The sequence below is a fragment of the Neodiprion virginianus genome, chromosome 5, assembly GCF_021901495.1.
Source record: "Neodiprion virginianus isolate iyNeoVirg1 chromosome 5, iyNeoVirg1.1, whole genome shotgun sequence".
Classification (NCBI taxonomy): Eukaryota; Metazoa; Arthropoda; class Insecta; order Hymenoptera; family Diprionidae; genus Neodiprion; species Neodiprion virginianus.
In genome coordinates, this window is record NC_060881.1 from 2,441,667 (window position 1) to 2,453,755 (window position 12,089).

A 12,089-nucleotide genomic window follows, 5' to 3' on the forward strand; every position below is an offset into this window, starting at 1 on the left:
GGGCGATGCGCCTGAACGTCATCGTCGAGGAGAAGGTCTCCGTAACCGAGACTCGGAGTACGCGTGAAACGTACCTGGTCGATTCGCCAATTTTATTTTTTTTTTCTTTTTTTTTTCCCCAATTCAATTTTATCACATTTGTATTTTTTGTCGTTTTTTTGTTTCGCAACGAATCACTGAACGCGAAAAAACCTCAGCTCTCCGCGATATTTGTAAATTTTTTTTTTTATTTATTTTTTTTTAATTTTCCGTTACCAATTTTTCTTCTCTCTTTTTCTTTTTCGCAACACGAGAGAGATATATCAAGCCTCAAAGCCCAATACGCGCGCCTTAAAATTTCCGCGTCCACAGATTCGGTGCGCAGGTAAAATAGGTGCCTGTAATACCGTTCTAGATTCTCGATCCCATAGGTCTCCTTTCTTCCTTTATCCCCCCCCCCTCGTCACCCTCCTTGCAGACGTACTTTTTATACCTGCGCCGGACGTTTTCAGTTTGGTTAATGAAAGCCAGGGGTTACCAGACTACGATTACGGTCCTGCAGAGACCGCGGTTACATGTGTAACAATAAAATCCAACTGTCACACCGCAAAAGACACCGTCGTCTTCTTCTCGACAAAACAGTATTCACCAAAGTCTACTCAGCAGCACTTTACAGACGGTATGGTATTTAAAACTGTATTAATTTCTTTTACCAGTATGAAAAAAACAGTTTAAAAAAAATGTGCAGTTGTGGAATGAAGTGATCGACAGGACAATTGTTCGATCGGGGGATTGATTCTGTAATTTCACTATTGACACTTCCCGTCGTTCCGTTTGGTTTGAAAACTGAAGTAAAATGATATGGGGTGACTGGGAAAGGGGAACGACAACGCAATCGATCGACAGGTTTTAATCCGTGATCCCGTAAAGCTTTCGTAAGACGATACGAGAAATTGGTTGAGAACCCGTACAGTGTAGGGAGTGACGGAATGCGATCTAGGAATTCAGGGGTTCTCGTAGGGGCGGGAGGGAGGAGAGAGGCAGGACGAACGGTGCACGAAGAAGGTACACCTTATATACCGACGGGGACGCAAGGCGCATGGTGCATCGTCGTCATTTGTTTCGAGATAAGGAACAACGCCTCTTTGTACCACGGTTGGTCTCTACAGGTATACAACGCGTATATTTTATACACCGTATACCGCCTACCGGACGTACAGTGTCTCTCTCTCTCTCTCTCTATATATATATATTTAGGTATGTACACTTGGAGACAATGAATGTGAGACGGGTAATTTTTTACACTAGACAGTTACGTTGGCAGCACTGAGATACCTGCAGCGCCACGGTCGGCCGAGCGCGAAACAAACTCGAATCTAACCTTAGAATTAACGTGTCAATCCAACAAGTCATTATCTCCGCGGTATTCTAAGGTTAGATTCGACGGTCACGGGTCATGTTACCTTTATTGAGATCGAGTTTTGTTTCGCGGTCGGCCGACCATGGCGCTGCAGGTATCGCAGTGTTGCCAACGTAACTGTCTGGTTTAACAAATTAGCCGTCTTATATTCATTGTCCCCAAGTGCACGTGCCCTAGGTATGCGACTACCTTACCGCACGCCGCATGCATAGATATAGTGTAAAGCACGTTTAACGTACTCAGGCTCAAACTCAAACTGAAACTCCATCAATGACGTGTGTAAGCAAAGATGGTCGTCTTCGCGTCTGTTCTTCCAAGACATTTTTCCGCTTTCAATCTGTTTTCACGATGTTTACCATTGTTCTCGAAACAATCGACGATCATAGAATGCCAAAAAAAAGAGAACCACCTACGGTAGTAACGCATAATGAGACCGAAGTTAGTAACGTTGGTGCAACAAAAAGTTGCTGGGGGGGGGGGGGGGCTGATTAATCATTTGTTTGCAATTTTTCACCGCTTTTCTATACAATAAATAAAAATATATATGTACATGTATTTTTGTTCTATTGAAACGTGACTTATTGAAATAACGTTACCGACTTAAGCCTCGTGTACACGCTGATGTAAAAGTGCGTAAGGACTGCGTCATCAACGAAAGCTTTTTGAGAAAGGGAAATTATACGCTGTAACCATAAAAAAAAAAAAAAACAAACACAGGATTCATTAAACAGACGTTGTTGATGTAATGAGAGAACCGTGTGAATGGAATTTATACACGTACCTATGGTTTAGGTGTACTATATATATATATATATATGTATGTATATGTGTAAACGTTAATTGTATGGTTGTAATAAAAGTTTTTGTATATTACGACACGGAAGAAATCTTCCCTCATCTAGCATCTTCATCGGTAGAGTGGAGAAAAAAAAAAAAAGATAGGAGAGGAGAGAAATCTCCAGCTGACGATATACGAATTAGCCGAGCGATCGGTATAACGTGTAATAAAAATCAATGATTAGATACAAAACGAACAACGTCTAAAATTGTCGATTTGCTGCGGGGTTTCCGGATCTATATAATTTATATTCTCTTCTTTGTCTTATTAAGCCAGTACCAAATCGCTTCGAATTTCGTACCTAAATTTTTTCACTTACCAATCCGTGTCCACGTACATAATAAATCTATACCGTATATACCTGTCCCTATGGGAATCCGTAAAAATACTGTGATAATATCCTGATTGACATATATATGATCGCTATCGACTAATGGTATAAATAGATTTGTCGGACATAAATTGGATTACAAATATATCCACGAAACCGACGAAACACATTCGACGCTGTTGATTTTTTCTACGGCATTGCGAACACGCGACCAACAAATGTAGCAAGGAATGAAAATAAAAGTTAAAAAAAAAAAAAAAAAAAAAGAAAAAAGCTTCATCCATTTCTAGCAATTGAGGACAATTCGACCGAACGTCTGACTGTCTGTTTTTCATGTAGCAATAAATAAAATATCGTACGTATAAGGTACGCGATATATATATATATATATATATCGAAGCGTAATGCTGCTCTTTTTATGGTATTAGAAAAAAAAAAAAAATTGTAGAACTCTTCCAAGATTTATCCGTTATTTTATACGTGCGAGAACGTAGGTTCTTTTTTACACACTCGCAAACACACACGTACGTACAGAGGTTATTCGAGTGCATGAGTACCTAATAAATCGGAGTGCGTGCAGCAGCAGCAACAGCGAACAGCGCACAATATGATGATGAACATGGGGATTGCCTAATATTGAGAATGAGCGGCGTGCACGTGCGCGATAACGTACAAAGTTTCGATGAAAAATAAAAAAAAAACCGTTCAGAAAGACGAAATTAAGTTTGAAAGAATAAAAATAAAGGAATTAAAATGGATTTTTTTTTTTTTTTCAAATAAAATAACGTTCAGCATTACTCACATGTTCGTCAACGGAATACGTTAATTCCCCGTCGTCGTAAAGCACGAACCATCGCCTCTGCCATCTCTGAAACATCCATAAAAAGAAGTGGCCCATTAGTGTTTTTTGATTTTGTTTTTATTTTCAATTTTCTTGTTAAATTACACAACCCGCAGATGATTATATCTATTTAGTTACGTGACTGCGTTAGTTATACGCAGAGATTGTAATTTATTGAAAAATTACTCGTCAAGTAATTCGGTTCCGTGCACGTATTTATCATATACATATACATATATATATATATACACGTCAGACGGTATAATACGAAACTTTACCATAGACGTAGTTTTTTTTTTTTTTTTTTTTTTTTAAAGAAATATTCCCTTACATCTGCGTCATAGGTAACGCGTTGACGAACGTATGGGTATACGTATGTACGTACAAGGAGACAATAATGGAAAAGAAAGGAAGAGAGAAAGAAAAAGCTCTCGAAAACGAAATTGAGGGGTGGGTTTGGGGGTAGGGGGGAGGGGGGGGAGGAGGCAGACTAACAAAGATCGAAAAGGGTTAAAGCAGTCGCGACGAAGAGACTGGTTGGAAGTGTTCGCTTGTGAATATATGAATAATACATATATAGTACTGGATTCCCATATATATACATATTTTACGGCGCGAAGGTCGTGGCCGCGGTCCATTTCGTCCGACATGACGGTGAGAAGAAGTAGCATACCTATATACGTATACAAATATACATATATAATATATATGGAAGGAGGAGAATCCCGGATGAATATATTATTCCACCTTAAACCTAGGCGCGTGCTAAGATCAAGGCCGCAGTCTGTGGTATTTACCGGATTTTCATCTCAGCTCTGCATAGTCCATGTAACATACCCAGTGTCTTTCTTTCATCGTGAGATATGACCCATGAATATTAAGTATACCTTTAAACGTCACACGAATAGTCACGTGATAATCGTCCACATGCTCTTGGGTATGAAATTAGGGTATCTGGAGTGAGATGTAGGTTGGAATGGAACAAGGATACGAGGGTATGAAAGGATGAAGAATAGGAGAGCAAAGCGAGGACCAGTCTCAACGTGACAGTCATCGACTAGGGATTGATGGAGAATAGGGCTTGGCGTTAGACCGCGTGGTGCGGAGTACGGGAAGGCATTCGGGACGAAGTAAAGTGCCGAGAAACGAACGGTGACCAAGTGACGCCGCTGGTTTATGCGCAACAACGCAACCTACGCTTGGGTTTTCTATCTTCATCTGGTAATTATGCCCGCGGATAGAAGGAAGGCAGGTTTGTGTTTGTGACGATGTGCAATACTCAGAGTCGAAGTAACGCACACCTCGAGGACTCGACTTCGAGGTGAGGCACGCGCGTGGGAAGATCTACAAGATGTCGCTTCGTCCTCATCCTCATCCTCATCCTCATCCTCCAGGAGAATGAGTCGAACCTGCAGGAAGCTTCGGTACCAAACTCTGAAGTCAGACAAGAGGCGCAACGTCCGGGCGATTCATCGTTCAGGTTCGTCATCCATCCATCCATCCATCCATACCGCCAACGAGCAATGTCATCGTGGTAACATCATTAGGACCACCACTACTCGAAGTAGAAGATAACATAAAAGTGGACGAAAGAAAGGATGATAGAAATGGTGACCAAGGGAGCTGAACGTTCGTCCAACTCGTAAACTAAAACGAAGGAAGTTCGGACGACGTTTCGTCTGACACGATACTACCTCATATGATACAGTAGCAAAGGAAAAAAAACAAAAAAAAAAAAAAATGAACACAAAATGAAAGTGAAGAGAGTAGAAAAGCCAAGCGTTGATTTGTACGTCGAGAAACGGGGGGGAAAATAAAAAGCATCCGCACTTCAATTTCACAGAGACTATCTCATTTCCCACAACTATCACGTTGCACAGGTTGCATACCATCACCGTGCACTACTATTGGCAATCGTGACGCGAATGACAATTTTTCTTCACCACTAATCCATTCACGCGTACAAACAAGTAAACCAGCGAATCGTTCTTTTCACCGCTGCACGACCGACGAAACATCCGAACAGGGCGATGAAAATATTTCAAAGAATCTTATCCATCTCGTGAAAAATTGATCATTCGAGTCGGGCGATCGTCGTCAAAAGATATGTAAAAAAGATTTTCACCTCAAGCGTACAAAAGTAAACGCGACCGAGGCGAAGATTGGACACAACGGGACTTTCCAAGACGAAAAAAATGAAACGTTCCTTCATATTTTCGATCGAGTGTTATACATATATCAGGTATGCGAAGGTCGTATAAAGAATATATATAAGACACAAGATCCACGGGTATGGATGTAAATACATCATCACGGATGTGTAATATACCATACCTATAAAATTGACGCATCGCCCACGGTCGTTGGATCAAAGGTCCCGTTAGAGTTAATTTCAACGTTGATTATTTCTATTACCATTTCAATATCAATTTTATTCACTCGCCCCCACCTTCACTTCTCTATTTTTCGCTATCGTCATTATCATCATCATCATCATCATCATCATCATTTCGTTTAAAAAGTTTTTCGTTACATCACCCCGCGTACATGCATTAGTGACGACGATATGCTCCGCGCACCCTCAACACCATTCGCTTGTAAGGAGGCAACAAGTGTTTCGACGAAAACTGTTCCCCCTTATGGTTTGTGTAAGGTAGTCTGTCGGTTTTTCTTATTTCTTCATCCTCTTTTTACAGCACATCTTTCTTCAAATAAGATATTAGGCGCTACGCATACATACGTATATGCACGCATGCATCGTATATCTTAAAGCCTCGTCTTGCAGCAACGAAGGGACCGAGCAAGTGTCTGTGGGAATGTTTCACGCTCGTACGCACGATGTCGTCGTCGTTTAACCATCGGCACACAATGTGTTGTACGTGTAAATATTGCGTTATTCTAGGAAACATTTATTACAACGCAGCATGTACGTAGCATACGTTGAACGGGCGTGCGTCGTGCGTAGTATCTAGGCACACATGTACTTACGGTTACATGGTCATGCGTACTGTACACCTACTACGATGACACTGCGCGTTTCTTCGAAAAGGAATATAGATATCTATGTACAACGTAAATAACACGTGAATTTGTTAGAGAATAATGATAAGGAGCAAAAAGAGCGTCTAACACTGTCAAGTCTCTCTCTCTCTCTCTCTGTATCTGTCCATCTATCAATCTATTCTATCTAACTATATAGTCTGTCTAACTAGTCTGTCTGTCTAACTATATAGTCTGACTAACTAGTCTATCTGTCTACCTAGTCTGTACATCTAACTAGTTTACCTGTCATCTAGTCTATCTGTCTACCTAGTCTGTCTACCTAACTAGTCTATCTAACTATATAGTCTGACCAACTAGTCTATCTGTCTACCTAGTCTGTCTATCTAACTAGTTTACCTGTCTATCTAGTCTATCTAACTAGTCTAACTGTCTACCTAGTCTGTCTATCTAACTAGTCTATCTATGCATCTCTTTTTCATACATTTTCAAGGTAAATTTTTTTCCAACAAACGAATAGCTGCACGACTAAGATAAATGAAAATCTGTATAGTCTGCAATTGAAAAAAAAAGGACATCATCTACGTTACAACGACGTAAAACTAACGATACTCGTTATAACCCAATGTAAATTGACCTCGTTTATAGATACCTCGGATTATAGATACGCGGGAATAAAAGTGGAAGGCTGAGGTAGAGTAGGAGAAGCGCGATATCGTGATTAGAAACCATTAACAACACAGCAACGGCAAGTTAAACGTGTTCGTTTGAATCGGGGGCGAAACCTGACGACAAAGTGCCGTTCATTTGTATATTACGTCCAACGCAAGATACACACACACGCACGTAGCCTTGAATAGTTGGTTCTTCCTGTACAAAACACGTTGTTGCACGCGCGTTCAACGGTATAAAATATTATTACGATATGATCGCTCACCGATGCTTGACAAGCGAACGTAGAATAAATTTTACAAGTAAAAAATAAAAAAAAGAAATAAAATAAAAACGCACAACCATTAGACGACATCGTTCGATCCGCTTGTGAAAAAACTCAACACCTACGGATTTTTCTCTCATTGATTTATAGGCTGTACGTAGGTATAGGTGGAAGTAAAACTTACATACGATCGTAAAAATTGTACCGACGAATAGAAATTAGAATGGACGTATGGTAATAAAGTGCGGTGATTGAATACTGAGATCTGATTTTATCCACACTCAGTGTGGCCACTAAATCTCCATAACGAAATTCCCTGACTTTTCCAAGTTTTTTGTATGCAAAAAAATTTTATAATTTTCCCTGACCAATTCGGGTAAATTGGTTACAGAAAATTGCAAAAAATATACCTAATTTCAATCGGAAATTCATTGTTCCGTATAAAGTTGATCGTCGTCATAACTTACGTTGTACCGAGTCCAGATGATACAACCTACACATTACGGATGATAAAATCGGACCAAATCGAGTGATATCCCAATTTCTCATCCGTCCTTAAAAAAATTTACCTCCGATAAAATGATTCTCAACATTCCACATCACCCTCACTTTTATTCATTCGTTTCACCGACAGCGTCGCTTCCCGGTTGCAACCCGTCCCAACCCGTTGCCTCAAATTCCCGTCTCTCTCTCACAGACACGCACATACATAGGTATAAACCAAGGTGCTGCAGCACGAGGATGTGTGGGTGTATTTTATACAGCCGTATGTATACCTGTATAAAGAAGAAAGGCACCTGTTGCCGATGCTGCTTCTGCAAACGGCATTTCACGACGTCGGCCGATCATCGCGGTTGGTTGTTTTCCTTGTTTCCTTTTTTCTCCCCCCTCCCCCCCACCCCTTCCCCATTCTCGATCCTTCGAAAACGCGGAAGGCAGGATGTCCCTTTTCCCCCAATCACAAATGATACAAAATCGAGTGTTCAAATGAAAATTCTGAAAAATAAAATATACTCGCACAGCGTAGTTTGCTCGACGAGTTGATGGAAAAAATGACTAAAACGGAAAAACGGAATGACCAGGATTCCGAAGGTAAAAAATATGGAAAATCCAAAACTCAAAGATGATATAAAACATAAATGATACGCGGAAAGATGCGTACAGCGAATTTTTGACTTTGAATAGTTAATCTTACAAACTCAACTTCGATCTTGACATAAGAAAAAAAAAAAATATTGCAAATGAAATTCCTAAATCGAATACGAATTGATTGATTAATCCGCAAGCGCGTGACAGCGATCAATCCGATAATCCGCGATACTGAAACAATCGTGTAACAATATTTCTGAAAAATTAAATATGTCAAACGTTTATGTATAAATAATACACGTACCACTAAACACACATTTACGCACAGGCGTTATTCGTGTGACCGCAATGCGGCCAATTAAGCTACGCAAATGAGGAACGTAAAACCGCGACGCTTTATATTCTACGGCTAAATTAGTAATCGTCTTGGTAAGTAACGCGTTACCATACTTACACACAAATACACAAATTAGCATACAAGTGATATCCCATGGCCGTCACACTCTGAAAATTTGAGTTCCTCTTGGTGAAAAAAAATCTCAGCATTCACGCGAAAAACTCAAAACTAAGATAAATTTTTAATGGTGCAAAAAAAAAAACATCGGTTTCTTTTCTTTTTTTACGTACTTGGAAAACGTGTTTCTTGACATTGATTTCGAAAAGTTATCCACAAATGTATACAACATATTCGGAAAAGTGAGCATTTTTCACATGTTGTATATATTTTTTCATAATTTGTTTTTTCTATCTCGATGATAACAATTCGCGTTTAAACCTCATCTTATTACAGTAATATAAGGTCCGAGAAGGTTTAAACTTTGTAAACTTTTCAATCTTACAATTAGTACACACTAAAAGAGGAAAAACTTGTGTTGGAAAGAAAAAAAAAAGAAAAAAAAATCGATTTTTCGACGTCCCGCTCATGTGTTGATGATAATCAGTGGAATTGCCCATACATTGTACAATTTCGGCTTACACGTGCTGGAATGCAATGGGAGCCGTGACAATTGGTGAGTGTAAATGCATTTGCACACGCAATTTCGACTCTTGCGTTAATATTTACAGGGCATTCCACGAAAATTCGATTAAAATCCTATACAATTTTTTTTATGAAATTACACAAAGAAAATCCGAGACATCGACGTAGAATCTTGATCCAAGATGTCAGGGAATGCTCCGTATACACACATACACTAAATACATATCCACGTAACGTATAATACGCAATATTAATTACGTATAAACACATGCGCTGGATTTTTCCCTTTCCTTTCGCATCTGTACACCCATACGCTTACTTTTGCCACGGCACGGCTATATATTATTATATAATTAAAACCGCGTTAGAGAGGGCAGGACCTCTTTTATAAAAAAAACCTTACGCGTACGTGTGTATAAATTACACGTTCACACGTAGCTGATACCTGTATCGTACCAACGTACTCAGGTGGTCAGGTATGTTACATACGCGAGTAAAATTCTCACCCGCGCAATAACATATCGCGCGCGTCCCGCGTCGTCGACGATATAATAAATTCGGCAATTGCGAAACAATCGTCGTGTTAAAAACTCGTTAAACTCGTTGAGAAAGAGAAATAATGAGAGACAGTAAATAACCGTTCGTATAATTATAATTATACAAGTTGTAAAAGCAGCAGCAGCGGTTTTCTCACCGTATACAGCGTGTGTGTCTGTGTAACAATTATGCACGTACAATTATAACAGTCTGCAACAGCTACAATACGTCTATCTGCAGGCGAAGGTTACGTTGTTATCTTAAAGTTTTACTATTATATTTTTCTCAACATCCCTATCACCACGATGTTTGTATTAAAAATTTACATACATACCTATAAAGTAGAAAAACAAATAAGGAATTAAAATGGTTTTAAAAAAATATACATGTATGTATACATATCAATGTATATTGCGTATTAATCCGGGCCTTGCCGATTGTTACAATTGTTGATTTTGGATTCTCGTTGTCGTCACCGTGATCGTTACTAATCGTTAAATATCAATCCCAACATCCATATTGTGTTATTACACAAATTATATATCGAAAAGATTACAATTATAAATTATAAAACAATAATGAATATTACCTCCCGAATCGCTATTCTTTTACTATCCCTGTCAGAAAAATTTAACCAAACGTAATATCCCAGAAGGTCTACTCTACGGTTAAATTATTTCTTACATCTGTCGATTAGTAAATATGACACAAAATTATCGTAATTTCAACATTTTAATTGTCATACCAACAATTTAATTTCTACTTTCTTTTTAATTGAGTAATAAATTGTTTTTTTTTCAAGACGTTTAAACTGAACCAAAAATTTTATATATTTTTTTTCACTCAATCCCGTACATTGTACAACATACAATTTATATTTAACAAATGCGTTCTTTTTTGATATTCCGTTTTTTATCCATCCTCTATACCATTCTTACGAAAATCGCTAATTTGTTTCCCGCATCGCGCGACGCAGAAATCAACGTCTTCTTCTTAGTTTTCTTCTTCTTATTCTTTATCGTCGTCGTCGTCGTCGCGACGCCAGAAGTTCGACGACCTCGCAAGGAATGCCGTGTACACATAACCTACCGTAACACCCCGACTCGCCTCGTCGACGAGCCAACCCCCCCCCCCCCCCCCCCCCCCACCTTTTCGCCCCGTGTCCAAAAACGACGGTGGCGCCACCTTCCGCGCAATCCAATAAAAACTTTACCCGTTTCCACCTGCTCGTTGATTTCTCCATTTTCTTCTTTCTTTTTTCTTCGAGATAAACTTTTTTCCGTCCGTAAAATTTTTTGTTTACAAAGAATTTCATTCGTGTATTTTTCACAGTACATATACATATAGGTGTATATATATATATTCAACAAATATATATATATATATATATATGTTGAACATAATGCAAGTGAAATTCGATACATTGTTTAAATAACAACGAGTTGAACGATTCAACCGCTGGCGTATACGATTATATAATACACGTGCGAAAACAAACTGCTAGAGGAGAAGAAAAGAAACTGTTAGGAGGGAGGCGAGGAGGGGAAGTTTACGCAATTTGTAAAATGTAAATAACTTTGCTACAGCGCATCGCAGGCAGTGCAGGCACCTCGTATGACTCTGTGTAAAAGGTATAACATAATACCCATATATACGCACACACACACACACATCTATATACTATATATGCGATGTACGCCAATGTACCTACATATAACGGTATGCATACAGGTTGGCGTAATTGCAAGGGGTTACCCTTTACATACACCATACGTATACATATATATTATACATAATATAAACCTTTCACGCATGATATGTGCGTATAACATAACTTACGACGAACGACATCGACTCTTCTCCACACACGTGTGTGCATGCATGTAATTTGTGTGTATATATATATATATGTATATATATGTATAACATTTACATATTGTAAATACGCGCAAAGCGCGAGTGTAGTGGATTGTGAGGTCGAGGCCTTGGCACGATTACAGTTACGATAATTTCGCACCTTGCGAAGACGAGATTTATCGCAGAGTTATTGGTATGTACGTACGTACGTACGTATACGTTACAAATACCGGGAGAATCTGTTGAAAGTTGAAAACGAACCGCGCACGCGCGAGTTTTAT

General features: G+C 39.1%; 1 protein-coding gene across 3 annotated transcripts in view; it reads right to left on the reverse strand.

Moving 5' to 3' along the window:
- The window catches only part of LOC124305255 (protein outspread), a 68,990-nt gene that overhangs the window by 25,821 nt on the left and 31,080 nt on the right, over positions 1–12,089 (reverse strand). For all 3 annotated transcript variants that reach the window (XM_046764454.1, XM_046764455.1, XM_046764456.1), the window contains exon 3: positions 3,371–3,436. In XM_046764454.1, the coding sequence (XP_046620410.1) occupies positions 3,371–3,436 (66 nt within the window). The remainder of the gene's footprint in view (positions 1–3,370; positions 3,437–12,089) is intronic.